This window comes from Nyctereutes procyonoides, unplaced genomic scaffold (assembly GCF_905146905.1).
Source record: "Nyctereutes procyonoides isolate TBG_1078 unplaced genomic scaffold, NYPRO_anot_genome, whole genome shotgun sequence".
Lineage (NCBI taxonomy): Eukaryota > Metazoa > Chordata > Mammalia > Carnivora > Canidae > Nyctereutes > Nyctereutes procyonoides.
Genome location: NW_026575125.1, coordinates 48,616,849 through 48,641,162, shown reverse-complemented (window position 1 = coordinate 48,641,162; position 24,314 = coordinate 48,616,849). Strand labels below are relative to the sequence as shown.

Genomic DNA, 24,314 nt, shown 5'->3' with positions numbered 1-24,314 from the left:
CAAACATTTAAATACATCTTATTTCAAAAGCAAAGCTTTGGCTTTAAATTAGGGTGACTAGGCTGCTCAAAGATATATGCAGAATGTAGAAATGGTGGTTCTGGGGGCGCCTGGGTGTCTCAGTCGGTTTAGCAGCCAACTCTTGATCTGAACTCAGATCTTGATCTCAGATTTGTGAGTTTAAGCCCCACATTGGGCTCCATGCTGGGCATGGAGCCTACTTAAAAAAAAAGTTGGTTCTGGATTTTGGCTTTCTTTAAAAAGTATACTTTTGTCTTGACTATAGACATGGACATGTCCGAAGAAGCCGGCCAATCTAAGATCCAGGATGATGATTGGTGAGATTGGAAAAATTCTGTTTTCTCTTAGTTTAATCCTACTTGTGTTGGCAAAATGACTCTCAAAAAGTATATGTTTCTTTCATTTCAAGTCTGCAAAGTGTATAACTTGGTTAGTCATAAAATGAGAATTGTAAAAAGGGATCTTAGAATCATACAGGAGTCCAGCCTCTTACTCAATGCATGAATCCTTTATATAAAGTCTCTGTTAGTGGCCAGGAGCATACAACTCCATGAAGCGACACAATGCATTGTTGAGTATGTATAATTTCTAAAAATTTCTTCATTCAAATGAACTTAAAACTTAGGCTACTTCCATCCCATTGTTCACAGTGTTGCCCTCTAGAGATACACAGATGAGGTGTTTTTTTTCTCCATGTTAAGGAGGTGTTTTAAGATCGCTGTCTTACCTCTTAAGTTTTCTCCCCTGAAACACTGCCCTGATTTCCTACTTCACAGGTAAGCTTGTAAGCACATAATAAGGGAGAAAGTAGAAACCGTAGAACAGAGAGTCTGGAAATAGACCCAAATACCCAAATATAAAAATTTAGCTCATGATAAAAAATGACATTTCAAATCAGTGGGAAAAAGATGGATTCATCAACAAATAATTTGAAGGTAATTGGCTAACCATTTGGAAAAAAAGAAGAATTGGATTACTTTATCTTCCTTATAACAAAATAAGTTACGCATGGAGAAAACATTTAAAAATAAAAAGTGAAATCACTAAAAATGTTAGAAAACCAGGTGGATTTAGTTTCCAATTATTTTGGGAGGGGAGAAAGCCTAATTTTGATATCCCACAAAAGCATAAAAATGACAACTGGAAAAGTATTCATATTACCCATGATAAAAAGCTATTTTTCTTAGTCAACAAAGAACTTTTACAAATCAACAATTTAAAAAAGGTAAACACATGAAAAATGGGCAAAAGATATTAAGAGGTAGTTCTCAGTGAAAAAAATACATTTGGCCCATAGACATATTCAACTTTACTTACATTTAAAGAGATGAAAAAAATTTTAACAAGATACCATTTTTTGTATATCAGATTGGCAAAGATTTAAAAAAATCAGTAATAACTGGAATTGGCAAATTTTTAGGAGAACAGACAATTTCTTATAGCCATTGTGGAAATATAAATTGGTGCAACTTTTTTGGAGGGCAGTCTAGAAATAATCAAAATTTTAAATGCCCATGTCCTTTGACCCAGTAAATACTAGGACTTTTTCTTTTCCTGTTAGAACAATTTTATTTCTGTATATACATATTCACGTATACTCAAGTGCATAAATGTGGTTTTGTCATACATTCTTTCTGTGTATTCACACTTTTTCTTGATGCCTTTCCCATTTCTCCCCATAACTCATGTTTATTTAATCATATATAGACATACACAGGCTGATTTGGTCTTTGTTCAGCTCTGGGGAAGAAGGATGTATGACTTTATTTTAAAAGCTGTGTGCATTTGACTTGTGCTGGTATGTGCTTACGTTTAAGAAGAACTTTCTAGAAGAATAAATAAGACGTTGTTTATTCCTGGTGAGTGGGACTCTTGAAGGAACAGGGACAATGTGTTCCTCTTCCTCACTCCTCTTTTCAGTATTCTTTATCACTCAGAAAACTATCTGGTAAACATTATAACAGGATAGTAATTAAAATGAAAGGAGGGATTAGAAAAGGAAGGCAGTGAACAAACATTGGAAAATACATAAATAATAAAAGGAAATGCTAATTGCAATGTTATGTGCCTATTAAATGAGCAAATGAGAAATACTTAATCCTATTCTAGTAATGTTGCTGAACTGTACACTGATCTAACCCTTTGAAAATGATGACGCACTTGTACCAAGAGCTATAAAATTGGTCATACTTTTGATGAATTTGACTTTTGGGAATCAACTTTAGGGAGATCCAATTTATAAAAGTAATTAAATGCACAAAGATGCTTGTTGCAGCATTCAACTGAAAAATTAACGTGTGTTATCAAAAATGCACAGGGTAAAATACTAAGCTCTCTCCCTGACCCTCAGTCACTCCCAAATAGTGCCCTGAGTGGATGGTTGGCATTAGTTCTCCTGAGAAGTAAACTGACAGTCTGGTTTATTAGTTGGTCACTTGCACATTTGGTTAACAGGAGTCATTCCTCTAGCATTTGATGAAGAGTTGAGAGACCTGAGTTCTGGAAATGATACCTGTGAAGACCAGATCCTGGAGTTCTGGTTGGAGATTGCTCTTGAGGCTGGATAGTGACCAGCCAGGCTCTCCACCCACCCTTGCTGCAAGTCGGGACCGACCATTAAGGTTTCAGGATCTGGGCACTGTGTGTTCATTAATGCAGATGACACTGTTAGTTTTTTTGTGTGTTCGTTTTTACTTTGGGCTGACTCCGTACCTCACATAACCTTCACAGAAGGTTCGCATAAATGGGCATGCATAAATAATTTTTTAAATAATTTTTTAAATGGAGAAAATTGTTGGTAAGATCTCATAAGCAAAGTCTTTTAAAAACAGGGTTCTAAAAAAATAAAAATAAAAACAGGGTTCTTTGAGGGCATGGGTGGAAAATAATTAAAGGGGTCCTTCGAACCACTTTTTGAGATTCGTCATTCTTTTATTCAACCAAATAGTCGAGTAGTGACTTTGTACTGAACAGTATGAAACAGGTATACTTTTAAATCCTTGCATGGTTTACTGTCTGGGATGGGAGTTAGAAACATGTAACCAAGCCATTACAGTATAGTGTGATAAATGTAGTGATGGGGGAGAAGTACATGATCCTGTAGGAGAGCAGACATTATCTTGTTTAATTTTCACAGTACCCTATGAGGTAAGTGTTTCTTTTTTTAAAACTTAAGATATATTTATTTTAGAGAGTTGGGGGCAAAGGGTGGGGGGAGAGAATATCTCAAGCAGACTCTCCAATGAGCAGAGAGCCTAGCGAGTGCTCAGTCTCACGACCCAGAGATTACGATCTGAGCTGAAATCAAGAGCCCATCCCTTAACTGACTGAGCCACCCAGGTGCCCCGAAGTAAGTGGTGGCTTTACAATTGAGGCCCGAGAGCATAATTTATAGAAGTCTAGGTGAGAGGTGATGGTGGCTTAGGGGTAAGGTGGTAATAGTAAAGTTGGAAAGATTGGAATGAATTTAGGATATATGGTAGTTTATCAGTTCTGAGGGTTTTTTCCCCCGCAGTTTTGAAATTGGGATGCATCACATGTTTAATAGCATGTCATCATTTGCTAGTGTTTTCTTTTTTTCTTTCTTAGAGGTACATATGCCTTAGGTTAGGTGAGTTGTATTCTAGAGGTAGAGCCAATAGATCTTGCTGATGGATTTGATGTAAGAGGTGAGAGAATGAGAGAAATCAGTGGTGATTGGTTTATGTTGCTGGGTGGATGGTGGTGCCATCAGCTGAGATTGGAAAGTGTCCTAGAAGAACAGGATTAAGGGAAGAAATCAGGAATTCTGTGTTGGCTCTGTGATGTTTCAAATCCTTAGTAGTAAATGTCTAAGAGGTTACACAAACAAGAGGAGTTTGGTGGAGAGTTCGAGGCTGGAAATATAAAATTGGGGGATGTGGGGTCTAGGGATAGTAGAATGAACAATCTAGAAGAGAGGGGACAACAACGCAAAAACAGTATAGAAAATTCCAGGAATAAAATCCTTGAGAAGGCTGGAGGGAGATGAGATCCACAGTGCAGGGGAAGGTTTGGCTGGAGACCATGGTAGAACATTGTGTTCATTGTTAACTCTGGAGGAAAAAGTCGGGCATAGTTACAGATAGGATTCGTTGGTGGGAGGACGAGGCAGTTTCTGTCTGATGGTTTTATTTTCCAGGGACTCATGAGACAAGGTCATTCACAGAGTGGAGGAGGTTTCTGCAGTTTGAAGGCAGAAGTACTACTGAAATACATACTGTAAGGGGCAGGGGACTGGTTTTCATTGATGAACCAAAGCCCACTTAGTACCCTCTGATAGCCTGGCTGCTCACTAGTCTTTTGTAGCCCAAGATTCTTTGTTTTGTGAATGCTACAACAAGATAGACAAGCAGAAATACCATATTTTAAAAATTACCAGGGGCACCTGAGTGGCTCAGTCAGTTGAGTCTCCAACTCTGGTCTCGGCTCAGGTTGTGATCTCAAGGTCCTGGGATAGAGCCCTTTGTCATCAGGCTCTGCAGTCAGCATGGAGTCTGCTTGATATCTCTCTCTCTCTCTCTCTCTCTGCCCCTCCCCCCATGTGTTCTTGATCTCTCTCAAATAAATAAAATCTTTTAAAAAAATTAAAACAATAAAAATTACCATTATGCTAAGTTAAAAAGAACTTGATCACAAAAGCAAAATGGGTCACCTAGTGGGCCAGCTATTGTAGGTGCTCAATAAACGTTAAATGAACAAATGGATGAATGTACCACAGATGTACCCACATTTTATTATAACTTTTTCTAAAAATTTTCAATAATTACCAGGGGAATATGGATGGGCCCATGATAAAAATAAATACAGAAGCATCTCTGGTGAAAAGTGAAAAGTCTGCCCTCACACATACCTGCCCTCCCATTCTTCTGCGGTAATAATGATTGATGTTGGTTCTTCTAGATCATCTTTTCCCCCTACTCCTGTACAAGCATACACCCATCTTTATGGTGTATGGGCCCAGTTTTAAAGGGGAGATCTTCTTTGGATCCTAGAAAGTTTTTGAAGGTTCTTGAGTCATATATTTTCAAAGCCTCTAATGTGATTTCTTAGTCCTTTTGTGGTAGGGTTCTGGTGAAACCAACTGGCTTTTCCCAGGTGAGTATGTTCTCTAATAACTGTGACATGAGCTTTGCAGCACTTGTGAAGAACTTGTACTCCTGGCGGCAGATTTTACTTGGAAAAGGTACCTAACCAAACTTGCCTCCTTTTTGACTATTTCTTCCCTAGAACTTTCCTTGGACTGCTTTTCCCAATGATTACTATCCAACCCAGAATTCGATGTTTTATCTTCAGGGATTAGAGTGAGAGTCTCCCTTGTGTAACCTTTTGTCCCTGATCCCTCTTTTCTTTCATCTGACCTCTAAATGTGTGTGTGTGTGTGTGTGTGTGTAACACAAAAGTATGTAAAAAGTATGTAAAAAGATAGATATGAATCACGTTTTAGTTTGTATATGGTGTTGTATGCTGTATATGGGTTTCGAGGTAACCCCGGTCATGATTTGGCCCATACCTGGGAAACCATACACCCAGCAAGAGTTTTCTTTGCTGATTAAAAAAAAACAAAACAAATTTAAGGCCTTCTACCAAGTATGTCAGTCCAGTGTACAGTGATTGATAAATGAATAGGAAATTGGGATCCCTGGGTGGTGCAGCGGTTTGGCGCCTGCCTTTGGCCCAGGGCGCGATCCTGGAGACCCGGGATCGAATCCCACATCGGGCTCCCGGTGCATGGAGCCTGCTTCTCCCTCTCCCTGTGTCTCTGCCTCTCTCTCTCTCTCTCTCTCTCTGTGTGTGTGTGACTATCATAAATAAATTTAAAAAATTGAAAAAAAAAGGAAATTGAACCAAGGGGGTGAGCCAGCATACATCTTGAAAAAACTGAAAAAGGTGTGTAATCCATCCAGTAACCAACCTCAAGGTTAAAATGAGAGCCCTCAGGAAGTGGTTAGGGTTACCTTGACACGTAAAACCTTTTAACTGTTATGTCCACCTTCTTTAGCACTTTTAGTTTCCCATGTGAGCTCTGTATCGCACTAGCTATTGCTAAAATAACCTATGTTAAGTCCTAGATTGTAGCTGGGCTCCAGCACTGAAGTGATGCTTACTGTAGCATGACTTGTTGGAGCTGGATCGTAGATCCATGTCATGAAGTGGATATCCATTCAGCTGCAATCTGGAGAGCTAAGGGATCCCAAGCCAGAATGCGCTTTGGTGTCACCTCAGGCATTACTGTGCAACTATAAGGGGCGAGGCAGCCTGCCGTGGGAAGGCCGGGAGAGGGTGTGGAGGGGTGAGTGCTAAGGTCTCTGGCATGTTATTAGGGGGGAGCAAAGAAGCAAGAGGCCCCAGCATCACAGTCTGGAGCAGTTGCAGCTTAGAAATCACCCTTCATTTGCTTCCTGAGAAATGGAGTTCAGCATTTGTCCTTCTGATTTTTACCTGTAATCTCTTCAACATTGAGTCCTTTCACCTGTGGCCCATTTCTCAGAATTCACTTTCATATCTTTGTTTTCTTATTTTTTCTTAAAGATTTATTTGTGTATTTTGGAGATAGAGTGGGGGTAGGGAGGGGCTGAAGAGAATCTCTGGCAGACTCTCCATTGAGCGCGGAGCCTGATGTGGGGCTCCATCTCACCTGAGATCACGACCTGCGTCAAGACCAAGAGTTGGACATTTAATGGACCGAGCCCCCCAGAGAACCCCTCACTTTTCATGTCTTTTTTTAAAGATTTTATTTATTTATTAGAGACAGAGACACAGGCAGAGGGAGAAGCAGGCTCCATACAGGGAGCCTAATGTGGGACTCGATCCCTGGTCTCCAGGATCACACCCTGGGCTGAAGGCGGCGCTAAACCGTTGAGCCACCAGGACTGCCCACTTTAACATCTTTTATTTTTTTTTAATTTTTATTTATTTATGATAGTCACACAGAGAGAGAGAGAGGCAGAGACACAGGCAGAGGGAGAAGCAGGCTACATGCACCGGGAGCCCGACGTGGGATTCGATCTTGGGTCTCCAGGATCGCGCCCTGGGCCAAAGGCAGGCCTAAACCACTGCGCCACCCAGGGATCCCCTCACATCTTTTAAATAGAAATAAATCACTTGGCAGAAGACAGGCTTCTCGCCAGTGGCCGATGATAACTAACATTGTTTCCCTGTCTTTGATTCTGCAGTAAATACTGAGCACCTTGTTGCTTCTAATTTTTCTTCACCTCCCCTACTGTGATGTTAATTTTGTAACTCCTAAAAACCTTTTGCATTTCAGAAACACTGATCGGTGGTTCTCTCCCTGTGAGATTTGGACTGTGGGCTTGCCGTTTGAGGTTAATTGCCTTCCTTTATAACTGTGTATGTCTCATTTTTTGCAGTTGCATTATTACTGTGGACTCAAGCAGTGATGGAGAATTTGAGCCCTGTAAGTAGAGTCCCCTCAAAGCATCAATGTCCATTTCAAGGTGTAACTTAATCCTGTCTCTGTGGCGATGACTGAAATGTAATTTTGGACATTTGATGTAAGCTGGATCAGGGTTTGTCTCCCCCAGGGTCTCTCTCCAGATTGGTGAAATGATTATTTCCCTGCTGTTAGGAGCAGAGGCAGTTCTCTGTGCTCGCTTTCCAGTTTGCTACCTTGACTTTTTCATTTTAGGCCTCCTTTTATTTCCTTGGGGTAGGGAGGGATTTAAGAGTCTCCCATCGATTTTAACCAGCCCTAACTTCTGGACTTTGGCTTTAGGGAGTTAAAGATGGGGGTAACCAGATTTTTACCCTGCTTCCTGACCCCCTTTTTTTCTCTGATTTAGATGCAACCAAAAGGAAGGAGCAGAAGGGGAATGTCAGGTGAGTAGGAAAAGTAGTGAAATTGGACATTTTTTGAGGGATGACATTGTGGGTAAGAAGATTTGAGAATAAACATCCTGCTTCCTCTGCACACTGTGTTCAGGGTTATAGTGGGTATCTGATCTCACAACCAGGTTCAAGTATTAAGTTCTTTATGTCAGGCTCATTAACTACATTGGTCGGTTTCTTCCTCAGAATGCCTTTGTGATGATCTGTCTTCTAACTTGCCTTCTCTACTCCTTTTGCCCTTATGGGCCAAAGGGGTGTTGCCCACCTGCCGGACTATAGGAGGTGCTAAGAAAAATTACTGGAATAAATCCAAAATAGGATGCTAGTTAAGTGATGTGTCTACATTGACTCCTTGAATTACCGTAGTGGGTTTGTTGAGGTATGGCATATAACAAAATTCACTCTTTTTTTTTAAATTTATAATAGTCACACAGAGAATGAGAGAGAGAGAGAGAGAGAGGCAGAGACATAGGCAGAGGGAGAAGCAGGCTCCATGCAGGGAGCCCGACGTGGGATTCGATCCAGGGTCTCCAGGATCGCGCCCTGGGCCAAAGGCAGGCGCTAAACCACTGCGCCACCCAGGGATCCCAATTCACTCTTTTTGATATACAGTTTGATGAGATTTGACAAATGTATATGGTAGTGTAAACAGCACAGTCAGAGATGCAGGATATTTCCATCATTGTCATTCATGTTTTACTTCTTTTTAAAAAAGATTTTATTTATTTATTAATGAAAGACACAGAGAGATAGGCAGAGGGAGAAGCAGGCTCCATGCAGGGAACCTGATGCGGGACTCAATCCTGATACTCTAGGATCACACCTTGAGCCAAAGGCACACACTCAACCACTGAGACACCCAGGTGTCCCTTTTATTTTATTTCTTTTTTAAGAGATTTTATTTATTTGTTTGAGAGAGAACAGGTGGAGGGAGGTGCAGAGGGAGAGGGAGAAGCAGATTTCCCGCTGAGCAGGGAGCCTGACAGGGGACTCGATCACAGGACCTTGGGATCATGACCTGAGTCAAAGACAGATGCTTAACTGACTGAGCCACCCAAGTGCCCATTCTTTATTCTTTAATTTTTAAATTTTTGTAATTTGACAATATTTTTTATTTTTCATTTTTAAAAAGATTTTATTATTTTTTTTAAGTAATCTCTACACGTGGGGCTCAGTGAACCCTGAGATCAAGAGTCACATGCTCCTCCGATTGAGCCAGCCAGGCACTCCTACAATATTTGTGGGTAGCACAGGGGTTCTGCCGAGTTTGGCTCCTGCCCAAGCAGTCTGTCAGAGTGGTGCTGGTTTTGGGGTGCAGAGAATGGTACCCGGGAGAAACCTCCCCACTGTCAGGCTGAGTCTCCCAACTCTGGCCCTCTACCCTTCTTGGGCAGCTGGATCTCAACCCTCATAAAGAAAGCTGGCAATTAACTAATGGAAATCAGCATTTCCCTAGTCCCTTTCTGCCTTGCACCTGGACTGCTAGAACATATGCCCTCTGACAGCCCATTTCACTCAGTACTTGACAGATAACCCCTTTTGAAAGGATTGAGACAGATGGAATGGTTTGGTAGAAAGATGGAAAGTCAGGAATAAGGATCGAGCAGTTCCAACGAAGGGGAACAGAGTTATCACAGGAAACAAGCCAACAGACCATTTCTAGATGACCACATTCACGGTAGAGGAGTCAGGAAAGGCTGTGGAAAGAAGACTGCGGTGCTTATGTTTGTCTTTGGTCTTTCCCTGTCCCATCCCTCAGCTATGTGGTGATTGACTCAGACTCTGAGGATGAGTACTTCAGTGATAAAGTGAGATCTCACATATCTGATGTGAGCAGCGAAGGTCGGTATACTCCTTACTAACTGAGGGAAGTGGCTGAGCTCTGCAGCCCCATAACATGGTGGTTTTGGGATACAAGGCAGCAAATGTTCTATTCTAGCTTTTCCACTGGATGTGGATATGGCTGGATTCCCCACCCCACCCTGGTGAATTTCCAGACACAGAAGCAGCTGTTCTTGCTGGTTTAGACCTTGGCCGTCCCCCTCTGTAGAGTTTTTACCTACCAAGCAAGCGCTATATATGGGGCCCTAGGGTGGGAAGGGTGGGGAGAAAAATCAGGAACTGACACTTCAGAAGGTATAAAGATCTCTCTTCTATCCCTCTCACCCCGCTGCCACGACGCTTTTCCTCCTGTGTGTGGGAATGACAAAGCAGGGAGGGGGTTAGGTGAGAAATGTGGGTTCATTTTTTCCAGCCTGTTGGAGACTTAGGTAGGTGATGGGTCTGAGTCAGCCCACCACGACTTCTCAGGAGAACCCTTGCTTGCTCCAGCTAGCTGTTTGTCTTTGCCTTTCACTGTTATCCTCATATTTTCTAGAGATTTTTGTTTTTCTCAGAGCTCAATAATCTGAAGTTGAGTGTGTGGCAGGGAGGTGGAGGGAATATGTGATTATGTCTCTTGAATTTCAGATGAGATTCTAGATGTGCTCTCTGATAATGAGGAGCAGCAGCGTCCTGCCCAGGAGGCTCCAATACTTATTACTGATGATGATAGTAGTGATTTTGAGGGCCCTGTGCTGATAATAGATGAGGATTCGTGTGATCAGGGCCAAGCTGCCTCAAATGGAAATGCGATGGATATCTCTGATGTCTTCCAACACAATTCATCTCATCGTGTTGGTGAGCCGAATCTTGGTGAGAATCTCTGCCAACCACCAAATGTTGCTGAGGCTACAGTGGAGATTCCAGATGAAGAGCCCACCCCTGTGGTAGAACAACCAAGGAAAAGGAAGAGTAAAACCAAAAATATATGTGTGACACCTGGTAAGCCATTCAAATCAAGGATGCCTGAATACGTCTCACCCCCCAAGTGCACCAGCTGTGCCTGCCATGCCTTCCCCCTGGATAGGTCTGTCCTGTCAAGTCTGCCTGTCCTGCCTACCAACCTTATTGCCATTTCATCTTTTTTTTTTCTTATTGCCATTTCAGCAACTTCCTCATGGCTAAGGGAGACAGCCATCCCATTGAGAAGGATCTTTCTGGAAATGGGAGAGGAACACCCACGTCTTGATTTGCCATTCCCTCTGCCTGGCATGCTTTCTCTCTGCACTTTTTGTCCTGAGGAGATCCCATTTTTCTTGGGGCCCAGCCCACTTGTCAGTTCCTATAGGAAGCCAGACATCAGAGATGCTCCTCCCTTCTGGGTCCCCAAAGTTCTCAGACCCCATCTCTACTGAAGCACTGATAACCTGGTTGTCTTAGAATATGTTTCTGAAGCTGTCCCCCATGTAGACAGTGAACCTCTTGATGGGGCAGGACTCTTACTCATTTTTAAGTCTCTCCCAGGGTCTACCCTGGTATTCACATGATAGATGTCTAATACTTTTTTTTTACATAAATGAATGAATGACACTACTGTTAAAGAAGTCTCTGGCTAGAGCAGTTGGCAGTATATGGGTGCTAACCAAAGATGGAAAGATTTGGCTTGTTTATTGAGTGGAGGTCTTGCCTAGAATCTGAGCCACTTCCTTTTTTTTTTAAGATTTTATTTATCTGAGAGAAAGACAGCAGGAGCACGGGATGATGGGAGGGGCAGAGAGAGAGGGAGAAGCAGACCCCTTGCTGAGCAGGGAGCCCAATGGGGGGACTCCATCCCCAGACCCCAAGATTATGGCCTGAGCCGAAGGCAGACGCTTCACCGACTCAACCACCCAGGCGCCCCTGAGCCACTTCCTTTGAGCAAGTGTGTGAGCTATACCATAACATTCCTTATACTTCTTGTGCCTCAGTTGCCTACACAGCCTAACCTCTAGCAGCATGCTCATGTAACCTCATTACATTCCTTGTACCTATGATGGATTCCTACCTGGTGTCCTCTGCTAGCAGCTCTGGGATTCATGTAGGAAGAATCGTTGACACGGACCGATGGAGAGCATGCAGATTTTAGACAGTTTCTGTTTCTGGATGGTGCTCTGGGTGTGGCTGTGGGGGCTCCTCCCAGGTGTACCTCTCTGCCAGTTGCTTGATAGGACTGATTTTCAGGGTACAAACCAACTATTGTCTTTTCAGCTGTGAGAGCATCCAAAAGGCGTGCGCCTTCGAAGAAAAAGCCTGGTGCAGGGAAAATTGAAAAATCCAAGCCTGGGTACGTACAGTTCATGTTAAACTGCATGGGAATCAATTGTACCATTGTCCTGTGTTAAGCAGTCCAACTGGACTTAGGGGAGGGTCTTCAAGGGGATGAAGGAATCTGGTGGGGGAGGAGGGCAAGGTTTCCATCCCTGAATTGGGAGGGGCATAAGAGCAGCAGCAGGAGGAGGAGGAGATAGATCCCTGTACTTTCTCCAGCCAGGCCAGAGCCCTTTTGCTCCCACAGCAGCTCTGGCCTTTCCTTTGTCCTTAAACTCAGATCAAAAAATAATATGTAGCCGAACATGAGAGTTTTCCTCAGGCTGAATACTGCCTGTTGGCATGAAACCAAAGTGAATGGAGCCAAGATGGTAAGAAGGCAGAGTGGACATGTTCCCATCCAATAGAATTGGAGAGAGGGTGGTCAAGATCGCCTTCCAGGTTTTCCTGGTGCTTTGGCCACATCCAGTTACTCCTACTCCCTGTATGTGTTCTTACACATTTCAAAAGCTTAAACATTAGGATGAAGTAGATGGCTTGTAGTTCCTTTATCTTTATGAAGCTAGATGTAATAGATCTATGTAATGGAACCTGAGAACAACAGATCATTTAGCCCAAAGACATGTCAATACTGAAAGGAAGCTAAAAATGAACATGTTTTTTGTTTGTTTTTGCATTCAGATTCCAGGAAGTTCTCATCTTTCCTCTTAAAAATGGGATGTAGTAAGCATAATGTTCTTTGTTCTAACTTGCATCCAGGACTAATAGATCTGAGTTATCTTGTGAAACAAGGGATGTATTCGAAGGACTGTTGATTTTCTTTTCACTTGTATTCTGGAACAATAAATGCATCTTAAAGGGAGGAGAAGGACAATGTGTCAGGCATGGGGGAGGGGGGCAGCAAAGCAACTTGGACCCAGGCATAGAGGCTCTCTTTGTTTCTGCACCTCTTGCTTGGTGAGGCAGCTGATGTAGTTTTATGTTAAATGATCCTTTTGGTAGTTCTTTCTTAGATGGATCCCTGTTCAGCAAAGTGTCTTCTCTGGATTCCTAGATGCACAGTATATAAGCTGCTTTTGCCTCTAGGCACACATGCCTCAGGTAGCACCCGGGTTGCTTGGCTATGGTGTGAGCAGAGAAGGCATATAAGCTGCCCCTTGGTGTCATCCTCGGCGTCCTTCAAAGGAGGCTAGTCTGTTAGGATGCCTCACTGTTGCCTTGGCGCTTCCTGTGGCAGCCTGTAGGCTTCCTGTTGTGCTTCACATTGTTCCTGTGTAGGCTGCTTGTTGGTCATGGTATCTGATGTACCTGCTTGGAGTCTGGTTGGGTCCTCTGATGTGGAGCCACTCTGCCTGCAGTGAAGTGGTACAGAGACATCGAGGGGAAGGCGAGCTAAACCACAAGGCCTGCTTGATGTCAGCGCCAACCTGGGGGGGTCCCCATTCTCTGCTGAGGCCTGCAGATGGTTTGGGCTTTCGCCTGCTACCTTCTCGGATGGAAATTTGCTTTCAGGACAAAGTAATTTGAGGCAGCTGGCATTAGTCACCATTATTGGGCTTTGGGGTCAAGACCCCTACTTTAAGCTGCCTTGGCCTGGTTTGGTTCTTATTTCCTCTCCCAACCCCAGCCCCCTCACAGATGGTTTATTTTGTGACTTAGCGGTTCACAAGTGTCCTGGCAAAATCTTAGTCTCCAGGGTTCTGTGAAGTCAGAAACTCCACGTACCTGTGTCTGCTCCTGTTTTATCTTTCCAGCCCTATGGGCTCATCTCCTGGGACTTGGGGGTTGTTGCGGCCAGGAGAAAAGGGTGCAATGAACAGCTATTACAAATGTTAGTCCTTCATGCACTTAGCACTGTTCTTTATGCATTGGAATTAGGCCTCAAACGATGGAGCAGCAGTAGTGGTCAAAGGGGAAGACCCTGAGATTGGGGTCCGAAGATTCAGTGTCTCTCTGAGCTTTGGGCTATCACCCAAACCCTGGATCTTGGTTTACTCATCTGCCAAGTGGAGATCATACAAATAGTAATCACTTCTTTGGAGGGTAGCTGTTAGGATTAAATATGATCACACAGAAAGCAGTTCTCTGCACATGAGGAAGCACTACACAGATGGTAGTTCTCAGGAGTGGTGGAGATGTGGTCATTCTCAGTCTCATGGGCAAATGGGTTGTGTGCCCAGGCATTGAATTGAACTGTGGGGAATCACACTTCCTTTCCCAAGAACATTCTACTTGCTCGATTTGGCCATGGTGGAAATGGTAGCTGGAAACAGAGCTTGGGACCTGGTTGACCCCAAGGCCTTGAATGGCCAGGCCAAACAGTCGGTACAAGGCTGGGTAGGGACAGAATTGGGATGTGGCCTAGGAAAATGAATCGTAAGTGTTGGGATAGGGGGAGAAAGAAAGAAAGCCTGGAGGTAGGAAAGAGAGAGGAATGCTCTACTAGCAAGGCATCGAGGGGTGACCATGGGGTGCAAAGGAGGGCTGACTGGAAGAGCTGATGTAAAGGAGATCGCGGTCTTTTTTTTTTTTTTTTTTTTTTTAGATTTATTTACTCATGAGAGAGACAGAGAGAGAGGCAGAGACCTAGGCAGAGGGAGAAGTAGGCTCCTCACAGGGAGCCTGACATGGAACTCAATCCCCAGACTGGGATCATGCCCTGGGTCAAAGAAAGGCAGATGCTCAACCACTGAGCCACCCAGGTGTCCCGAGATCGCGAGCTTTGTATCCTGTTTGAATATGGGGTGCGGGGAGAAAGTGGATTTGGAAAGGCCTCTGAGGTTTTCAGCCTGGTAGAACAGAAAAAGTCTAATGACTAAACACGTGGAATGGAAGATGTGCTCAGGTTAATTGGTTGGAAATGTGTTACCTTAGTTTAATATCTGCCCCAGGAGAGAAGGGAAGCGAGATGGTGGATACAGGAAGAGGGCCCAAGGAGTTTTCTGAGTCTCTCTCCATATGACCTGTGTGTGTGTGTTTCTCTTTTTTCTTCCTTTAGCCACACACAACTCAGTTGAACTTACTTTTGCAGGAGGGCTATGTGCAAAATACCTGGATGTTTCTTGCGTGACCTAGAAAATGCAAAGCAGTATTCTGGAAGGAATTTCAAGCAGAACAAGGACAGCCTGGTCCAGAAGATCTACGCCCTGTTTAACAGTTCGGTCTTTGATAAAAAGGTATATTTGATGAATAAGCACTGGATGAGCCCCAGATATATGCTCTTGGGTGCTGTGAGGTGTGCCGATTGGATATTTCCTGCTGTGGAGAGGTGTCAGCTTAGATGGAAAGATGATGTGTGTATAGGTGAAAGAAATAAGAGAGTGTCTATGAGTAATTATCTGTGGTACAGACTATTACCGGCACGGGAGATCAGCAGGGGCAGAAAAAAAAATCACTGAGAACCTGAGTGGTCAGTAAATAAGATTGCCTGCAGGAAGGAAGTAAGACTTCTGGTTCTTGAGGGATGGTAGGTGGAGAGAGCAATAGTGGTGGAGGAGAGGGCGTGTGTTGATCCTTAACTATCTAGAAAGACAGGCTTTATGTTGAAGAGTAATGGGAAGGAGCTCTGTGACCCTGGGCAAGCCCCTTTCTGCCTCAGTTTGCCTCATCTGTAAAACGGGAGCAATGATAGTATCCGCTGCTTCACAAAATTATTGTTAGGCCTTGGGAAGGTAATACACCTGAAGTACCTAGAACAGGGCCTGTGACACAGTAAGCAATACAAGTTGGGCCATTACTTGGTCTCAAGAGCATAGGACTTAAGTAATGGAGGGCCTTGGGCATCAGGTTGGCGGAGCTTAAATTAAGATCAGTAGGCACCACCGCACAGGGATGTGATAGGACATGAAGTGGCTGCTGGGAAGAACTACCTTGTCTAGAACGTGGGGTGTGGACTGCATCAGAGAGAACTTGGAGGCAGAATCTAGAGCCTTGGCGGTCATTAGGGTTTTCAGACTTAAGTATTTCCGCTGATGCAACCATCTGCCAGGCAAGTCCACCAATCTTTCTAAGCGAAAGTGCCTTTGGGGAAGGCACTCCTCATTCCTCATGACTGTGGTGTTACATCCAGTGGCCGATCGGGGGACCAAGGTGCATGTGCAATTTCAGCTTCCTGCTCTTACACGTGGGGCTCCACCTCCCTACCTCAGCAAGTTTTCACTTCTCTCCTTGGCTGCCCCGACCTGTGTCCCCAGGCAGCGCAGCAAGTCCTGCATGCCTGTGCCCTCAGCCCTTTCCCTTGGGTCCCAACTGCCTGTCTGTTGTTTTCACCTGGGCTTCAACCTGGCTTTTACGCTCCTTGGGATGTTTCAATTTGTGGAGCTCTTGAGTGAATAGTCTTTGGTTGACTTAAAACTGCTCGCTGACTCACAGACTCTGCTTGCTGTTTTGTTCCCAGCTGCCTGAGAAGATAGATATTGGCTGGAACAAGAAGATGCTGAGAACTGCTGGCCTATGCACCACTGGGGAGACTCGTTACCCGAAGAAGGAGCGTTATGCGAAGATTGAGATTTCTCTGAAAGTCTGCGACTCTGCAGGTGACCAAGGCAGCTTTCCTTGTGGCACAGGCACAGGTTACTCTTAGGAGCTGGTCTTTTTTGGCAGCCTATGCCATAGCTTTATCTGTCATTCCTGGGTAGAGAGGCCTGCTGGGCATTGCTCTGAGGACATTATTTTTTTTTCCTAGAAATAAAAAAAAAAGATTTATTATTTATTTAAGAGGGTGAGTGGTGAGCATGAGCAGGGGGAAAGGCAGAGGAAGAAGGGAGGGAGGGGAAGGGGCAGACTCCCCTTCCCCCCAGAGCGCAGAGCCCAGACCCTGAGATCAGGACCTGAGCTGAAACCAGGAGTCAGAGGCTTCACCGACTGAGCCACGCAGGCGCCCCTGCTTGGAGGACATCATCAGATGTCTTGCCATCCTTGAGAATACAACTTGGCCATCTTTCCATTGGGCTAACTCTCTCTGCAGCTAGCTCCCCCTCGCCAGCGGTAACATCTCCATTCACCCAGTAACTGAGGTTCAGGACCCCCCTATCCCCTACCTTGCTTAGCTTAGCCAGCCACCAGAGCTTCAAATTGCTCCTCCACCCTTATTCCTTTGCCTCCACCCAGGCATGGGCCCTCAGCACCACGCTCTTCATCTTGCTCTGTTTGGTCTCCAGCACGCTGCCACGTCGCTTTTCTGCTTAGACACATAGGGCTCCAGAGTGCAGAGCCTGGCTTTCCAGGCCTTCCAGTCTGCCTCCCCCCACTCTGCACTCTGCTTGGCCATGTATGTCTCTCAGTATGCTGCTGCCAGCTGTACTCCAGCCAAACTTTCCTTACCTTGGCTTTCAGAACGTGCCACACACCTTCCTGGCCTCAGCCTTTGCTCACATTTTTTACTGTACCTAGAATGGCCTTCCAGACCTTGCAGAGCCAGCCAGTTGTCAAGGGGCCGGCTCAGATCCCATTTTCTCCCTGGAGCTTCTCCTGACCAAACACTACAGCCATGGCCATGGATCCCTGCTCTGTCCACTTCTGTTTATGGAGGGTGGAAACTGGGGCTTGGCTGGATGTATTTCTAGCAGCATCCCACAAGAGAATGAGCACGTTTGAGCTGTTCTGAAAAGACGTGCTCACCTAAGGTCTCTGATGTCAACAAAATCAGTTGAAGTGGGTAGAAATGTTACTTTTCAGTCCTGGGAAGCCACCACTCCTGCTTCCTTACATAGGCTTATAGGAAATGGCTTTATGTGTGGCATGGGCTGAGAGTCTGGGGGTAGTTGGTTAGCAGACTGGAGCGAATTGTTTTAAGTGCTATGATTTTTTTTTCATAACCTCTTCCAAGACCGACTCCGGGATACTTTGATCCATGAAATCTGCCACGCAGCCTCCTGGCTATTGGATGGCGTCCGTGATTCTCATGGTGATGCATGGAAGTATTATGCCAAGAAATCAAATATGGTGCACCCAGAGCTGCCCATGGTCACCCGCTGTCATAACTACAAGATTAACTACAGGATCCACTATGAGTGTACCCGGTGCAAAACCAGGTAAGACCCTTGGCCTCAGATTTTTCTTCAGTGATGCTTTCTACCACAACCTCCAACTATTTCCTTGTGATTTTGTTAGTACATGGCCAGCTGACTTGAGTAAACCTTCTCTGTTCCTTTCCACCTCTTCTTCCTCCATGCTCTCCTATGTGGAGCCAGCTTGGCCTGCCGCCGCCATTTAGGTGTCCCACCCACTCTGAGAGGCCACAGGAAGTGTCTCAATCTGGGCCCCAGGCCAGCAGCTCAGAAAACATGCTGAGGTGCCCGTGACTGATATCATGTGATATCATGTGCCTTTATCATGTGATGTCTTTTGCCTCCATAGGGTTGGCCGCTACACCAGATCCTTGAACACTGATCGCTTCATCTGTGCCAAATGCCAGGGACCTCTGGTCATGCTGCCGCTAACTCGAAAGGATGGGACCCCCATTGCGCCCCATGTGAGACCCTTTGCTAAGTATGTGCAGGAGAATTATAGAACCATTAAACATGAGACGGAAGGGATAAGCCATGGGGATGTGATGAGAAGGCTCAGCAAGGATTATGCCATTAGGCAAGGGCGGGATCGGGATCAGGATCAGGATCCAGATCAGGATCAGGATCAAGATCGGGATCAGGATCAGGATCATTGAGATTATCTGGGAGTGTATTCGTGTGGGCTGAGCACCCTACCGCTGAGAAGTTTTAGAAAAATATCTTTGTTTCTGCTAAGTGACGAATAATAAGATTTAACCCTTTTCATTATAGCCTCATACTGTTAGTGATGATTGTTCTTAAGCAAGGATTCTGTTGCTAAGCATTTTGTATCCTTGATGGTACTCACAAGCCCTTTGGGTATATTACTTAGATTCCATAGTTTTAAGACATAGAACATAAGTGCAAAAGGCAAACTGCATTTTTGGGAGGGGTGGGTAGAAAAAATGAGAATGATGCTGGGAAGAGAACCAGTTTTAAAGGCAGCATTCTCAGGACTGGGGCTGCCAACATATATACCTAGACATAAAAGACATGTTTCGTGAGTTGCTCTTGATATTGAGTAAAGCCATGTAAGCCAATGTAACCATTCATTAACCCGCCCCCCAAAAAACCCAATAAAATGTTTTCTGCAATTTACTGGTTAACAGAGTCCATTCATTGGCAGCCTGTGCCTAGCACAGAACAAACCCTCAGGTCTTTTTGTCCAAGACCCTGGATGTCAGAAGTTGTCCAGAACGTGTCTGCGAGAGCACTCTGGGCCGTTCCGCTGTTCTGGGTTTCTCCCTGATTTTGTGACTGTCCCTAAGCACCTCAGTGCTTTCTGCATGGAGCCTGCTTCTCCCTCTCCCTATGTCTCTGCCTCTCTCTCTGTGTCTCTCATGAATAAATAAAATCTAAATAAAATTGTCCTGATGTAGGACTCGATACTGGGACTCAGGGATCATGCTGAGCCGAAGGCAGACGCTTAACCACTGAGCCACCCAGGCATCCCTCAGGGAGCCTTCCTAAATAGTTCCAGCCCCAGGGCTCTGAGCGCCATGTTCCCCGTGTGCTACGCGTTTGCCTCATGGCCTCAGCTGTTGGGTATTTATTGCTACTTCTCACCACATCGTCCCTGCTGGCCGAAGCTTCTGGAGTGCAGGGACTGTCTTAACTCATGTCTGAAGGCCCTTGCCCCAAATCATGCCTAAACAGAGTCTGGCAGGTCTGGTAACTGTTAGCCCACACCCATGCACCTGGGTGCTTCCTTGAAAGGGGCAAGAGTACCCAGGAGGGCAGAGAGGAGGCTCAACATAGCTGTTAACACAAGCAGTGGCACTGGCTGGCACAGCCCTAGGGCCAGGCAAGGAGAACAGGAAATGCATCCCTGAAGCCTGTGCCGGGGTGGCTCTAATGATGTAATGATGCACGACTGACCTCCCTGGTCCCAACGATCATGTTTATTGAAAAGTCGTAAGCAGAATTTTAGACATGACAATTAAACATGGAGCAACTACAGAGATCTTGGGGACCACAGCTACAGTTGCTGCTGAGTTTGGCGGAGGGCTGGGCCAAGTTCCCATAGGGGCAGCCTCTACTATGCTGTTGGCTTCATACTTCCTGAACCGGGAAAGACCAAGGTCTAGTAACTGGATAAGAAGGGCGGTGGGGGCCCCAAGGCAGCAGTGGGGTGCTTTCTGGAATGGCAGTGGGGCTTGGCAGCTAAGGAGCAGCAATGGCGTAGCTCCTAGAGCTAGTGGGGGGTTGAGGGGGTGGCCCCCCAGGAGAACCATGGGTGCTGGGGCTGCTGGAGAATCCCAGGGGCAGCTTGAGGAGTAAGGCAACAGGGAGAGGGAGGGAGGAACCTGGAGGGTGGGGGCAGCCAGGCTGCTCAGTGAAAGGAGAGGCCGCCCCCCCCTCCAACCTCACAAGCCGGAGTAGGAGGCCTCTGTGGTCTCTGACCAGGATGACTCCCGGCGGGACGATGTTGGATGCCGCTGGTGCCCCCTATGGTCAGGGCAGCCCAGGCGCAGGAGTAGCGTCCACATTCGCTCTCGGAACTTGACACCCACAAAGGCGTAGAGCAGTGGGTTGAGGCAGCAGTGCATATAGCCCAGGCCTGAGGTGACAGACTTGGCCACATCCACACGGCTTTCTCGGCCACAGTTGCGGTCCAAGGCCCCCAGGTCCATGAGGGTGTCTACCAGCACCACCAGGTGGTAGGGGGTCCAGCAGAGGGCAAAGGCCACCACGACCACCACAACCAGCCTCATGGCCCGCAGGCGCCGCTGGCCCCTGGAGACCAGCAGCACAGCCAGGATGCGGGCATAGCAGTAGGCCATGACCAGCAAGGGCAGTAGGAAGCCAGCAACGAGCTGCAGCCCACGCAGGGCCGTGCGGCCCACCTGTGGGAAGTTGTACTGACAATGCGTGGCATTGAGGCGCTCGTCGCGGTTGGCCGACAGGAAAATGAAATCTGGGATGGCAAAGAAGAGGCAGAGCCCCCAGACGACCACACAGGTGAGGGTCACGCGGGCTGGGGGGCCCCGGCGGTAAAGCTGCGTGGCGTGCACGATGCTCAGGTACCGGTCAAAGCTGATGCAGGCGAGCAGGAGGGCCCCCGCATAGAAGTTGATGTTGAACAGGGCCCCGGCCACCTTGCAGAGGCCTGATCCGAAGACCCACTGGACGGCGGTGTCCACCGCCCACAGGGGCAGCGTGAGCACTAGCAGCATGTCGGCCACGGCCAGGTGGAGCAGGAAGGTGTCGGTGCTGCTCCGCGCCGCCCGCTGACTCAGCAGCACTGCTGCCACAGCCCCGTTGCCCAGAAGCCCCAGCAGGAAGAGGAGGCCATACAGGGCGGGCAGGAAGGCACGGTCAAAGTTCAGGCTGATGTCCTGCGGGCAAGGCGGGGAGGCACAACAGGAGTCGCTCTCATTCTCAGCATAGTCGTAGGAGGAGCTACAGTTCTCCAGGAGGTAGGTGAGCTCCGAGGCTTGGAACACCTGGCGTTCACTCATCTGTGGAGGGAGGCACGGGGCGCACTGCATGAAGGCCTGGCGGTGCTCCTTGCTGCTTGGAGCCCGGTGGCTCTGAGGGGCTCCTCTGGGAAAGCAGGCCCCAGGCCTGGGCCGTCCCCTGGAACCGTCCCTGCCTTTCTTCCAAGGCTTTGCCTTTACTGAACTCGGGTCTGCCCAGCCTTGGACCACCCTTACCACCGCCACCCTTCTCTCTCACCCTCTTGGGCCATCCCATCAGCCCAGGGATTGTGGGCCCCAGAGAGGGCTTCCCTCCCAAGTCAAGAACCTTCCCTGCCCCCTCTCCTCTCTCCTGGCTCTTCCTGGTTGGCCGGCTAGCCCTTCTGTTTTCCAGGCCACACCTAGTTTTACTACCTTCCTCCCCAGGCGCCTCCCTTCAGTCCCCCCTCCCAGTCAGCCACTGGCCCTCCACTTCCCTCCTTAGTCCTTGCCTGGGGACCCCCAACTTCCTGCCCCTATGGGGCCTCTACACAGAAGCGCCCCCCCCAATCACGTGCTTTTTGCTCCCATTCTTCCCTTCCCAAACTCCGAGGCCATCTGCCACCCACTGGGGGCTCCCCCACCAAGCTCTAGTGGAAATATTCCTTACCCCGTGACCCTGCAAAGTTGCCCCCTCCCCGGGCTGCAAGCCTTCTCCGTGTCAATTTGGTCCCGCATGGAAGAGTAAGTTCCAAGTCATTGCTGAAGGAAGCCTTAGAGGCCATCCAGTGGTAAGCCTCTACCTCCCACTTTCTGCAGATGAGGCACCAAAGCCAGACAGGAAAGGGGACTTGCCTGTGGTCATACATAAGTGGGGGGCCAAGGTGGGTTCCCAATTCCCTGTCCCGGGGCTCCTTCGGCCACCACCCCTGCCTTTTCTATCTACTCACGCAGCCCTCAGGTGGCCCTGGCTCATGGGCCAGCCCTGACTTTCACCTAGTGTCCTGAGTGACGTTCCCCTAGTGTCTCTACTCTAAGCTGTGCACCGGACCCCTGGGCAGCAGCACTCACCTCAGGGACCATGGCTGGGCTGGTACTCTGGCTGTAGGGCTGTGTGCCGCCTGCCCCCTCTGCTTTGGTGTTTGTGGTCAGGAACCTACACTACACAGAGGAAGTGAGATTTTCACATGATTCTCGGCAGCAACCTCTTCCATGGGGTTGTCTGTACCAGATCTCAGACCCGAGGCCCCGAGAGTTCTCATTCCAGTCATCCTCTACCCGGGCCAGGGGAAGCTGTTCTGGAGTAATTGGTCACAAGCCTGGGACCCAAAAGGCTGGGGCCATGGGGAAGGGCAGGTCCTCTGCGGGGAGATATTTGAAGGAGCAGTGGAGTCTGGGAAGTGGAGGGCAGCCCTGCTGCCAGTGGGGCAGAAGCTGCTTCTCCTGCATTGGGAGAGTCAATGCTCAGTGCACTGGAACTTGTGATCCTCGGACCCAGGCTGGAGCAGATCTGTGCAAAGTTGCAGATTGCATTGCTAATCGTCTTAAGGCTGCAAAATAGCTTAACTGTCTTTAAAAATGAAAATGAGGGGATCCCTGGGTGCCTCAGGGCGCGATCCTGGAGTCCCGGGATTGAGTCCCGGGATCGAGTCCCACATCGGGCTCCCGGTGCATGGAGCCTGCTTCTCCCTCCTCCTGTGTCTCTGCCTCTTTCTCTCTCTCTGTGTGTCTATCATAAATAAAAATAAATAAATCTTTAAAAAATAAATAAAAAATAAAAATGAAAATGATTTATTTTGTTCATTTATTTTTAAAGGTTTTATTTATTTATTTGAGAGAGAGAGGGAAAGCGTGAGCCCAAGCAGGAGGGGAAGGGCCAGAGGAGAGGGAGAAGCAGGCTCCCTGCAGAGCAGGGATCCCATGACACTGGGGCTCAATCCCTAGGACCCCAAGACCATGACCCGAGCCGAAGGCAGACGCCCAGTCGAATGAGCCACCCGGGCAGCTCCCCAAAATGAAAATATTTCAAAGCAGTCCATCACACTGAAACTAGTACTCCACTATTGCCCCACCCCACTAATCACCAGGGGACCAAGAAAGGGAACTACCTACTAGGCATGAGCCTGGTATGTGCTAGACAGTGCTTTGGGCGCTTTCTCTGACACAGCCTCACTTAAACCACACAACTCCCCTGTGAGGTGGGCGGTTATCCCCATGGTTAGTCCAGAATGGGGAGAGACCCTTCAGCAGACCCAACAATTAAGCCTGGGTGGTGGGAATGAAACCACGGCTTCCTCTCTCTTTACCACTCATCCCACTGCCTTTGGTGTTTTTCAGTGGGTAAACTGAGATATAGTCATGCAGTTAAAAACAAATGACCCAAAGCTATATATTTTGACATGGCCACAGCTGGAAAAATCCAATGACAACATGGTGGAAAAGGCCAGTTGCATAATATCATGTAGAGTTGGATACCACTTACGTAAATTCTAGAAACCACACATACGAAGCAATACCGTGTTGTTTGGGATGCAGCTGTTTGTTCTAGGAGTTTCAAACCAGGGCTGGAGGAGCACCTGGCTGGCTCAGTAGGTGGAACACACAACTCTTGGTCTCGGGGCTGTGAGTTCAAGCCCCCACGTTGGGTGGAGAGGTTACTTCAAAAAATGAGAATCTTCACCAAAAAAAAAATTAAAAAAATAAGACAGGGACTGGAGATCCTAAAAATTCACAAGAGCAGTCGCTTCTGGGGCGAGAGGGAGAAGAATAGGGTTGGGTAAGAGGTTGGGCCCTCCTGATTTCAAGGGAAAGCTGTAAACAGCATCCATGGCAAGAGAGTGAGCCCCTTCCCCAC

General features: G+C 47.0%; 2 protein-coding genes across 2 annotated transcripts; one reads left to right on the top strand and one right to left on the bottom strand.

Annotated features, from left to right (window-relative positions):
- The first annotated feature begins 288 nt into the window (after nucleotides 1–288).
- Nucleotides 289–19,083, top strand: GCNA (germ cell nuclear acidic peptidase). The gene is made up of 10 exons (XM_055338033.1): nucleotides 289–338; nucleotides 7,410–7,456; nucleotides 7,842–7,878; nucleotides 9,647–9,729; nucleotides 10,624–10,710; nucleotides 11,956–12,031; nucleotides 15,047–15,191; nucleotides 16,412–16,550; nucleotides 17,843–18,047; nucleotides 18,373–19,083. Exons 1-10 carry the CDS (start codon nucleotides 289–291, stop codon nucleotides 18,677–18,679), a joined length of 1,176 nt encoding a protein of 391 aa, XP_055194008.1. The 3' UTR covers nucleotides 18,680–19,083.
- Nucleotides 19,084–20,117: 1,034 nt separating this feature from the next.
- CXCR3 (C-X-C motif chemokine receptor 3) lies at nucleotides 20,118–21,553 on the bottom strand. The gene has a single exon (XM_055338032.1). It carries the CDS (start codon nucleotides 21,551–21,553, stop codon nucleotides 20,429–20,431), a length of 1,125 nt encoding a protein of 374 aa, XP_055194007.1. The 3' UTR covers nucleotides 20,118–20,428.
- Between the last annotated feature and the right edge of the window lie 2,761 nt (nucleotides 21,554–24,314).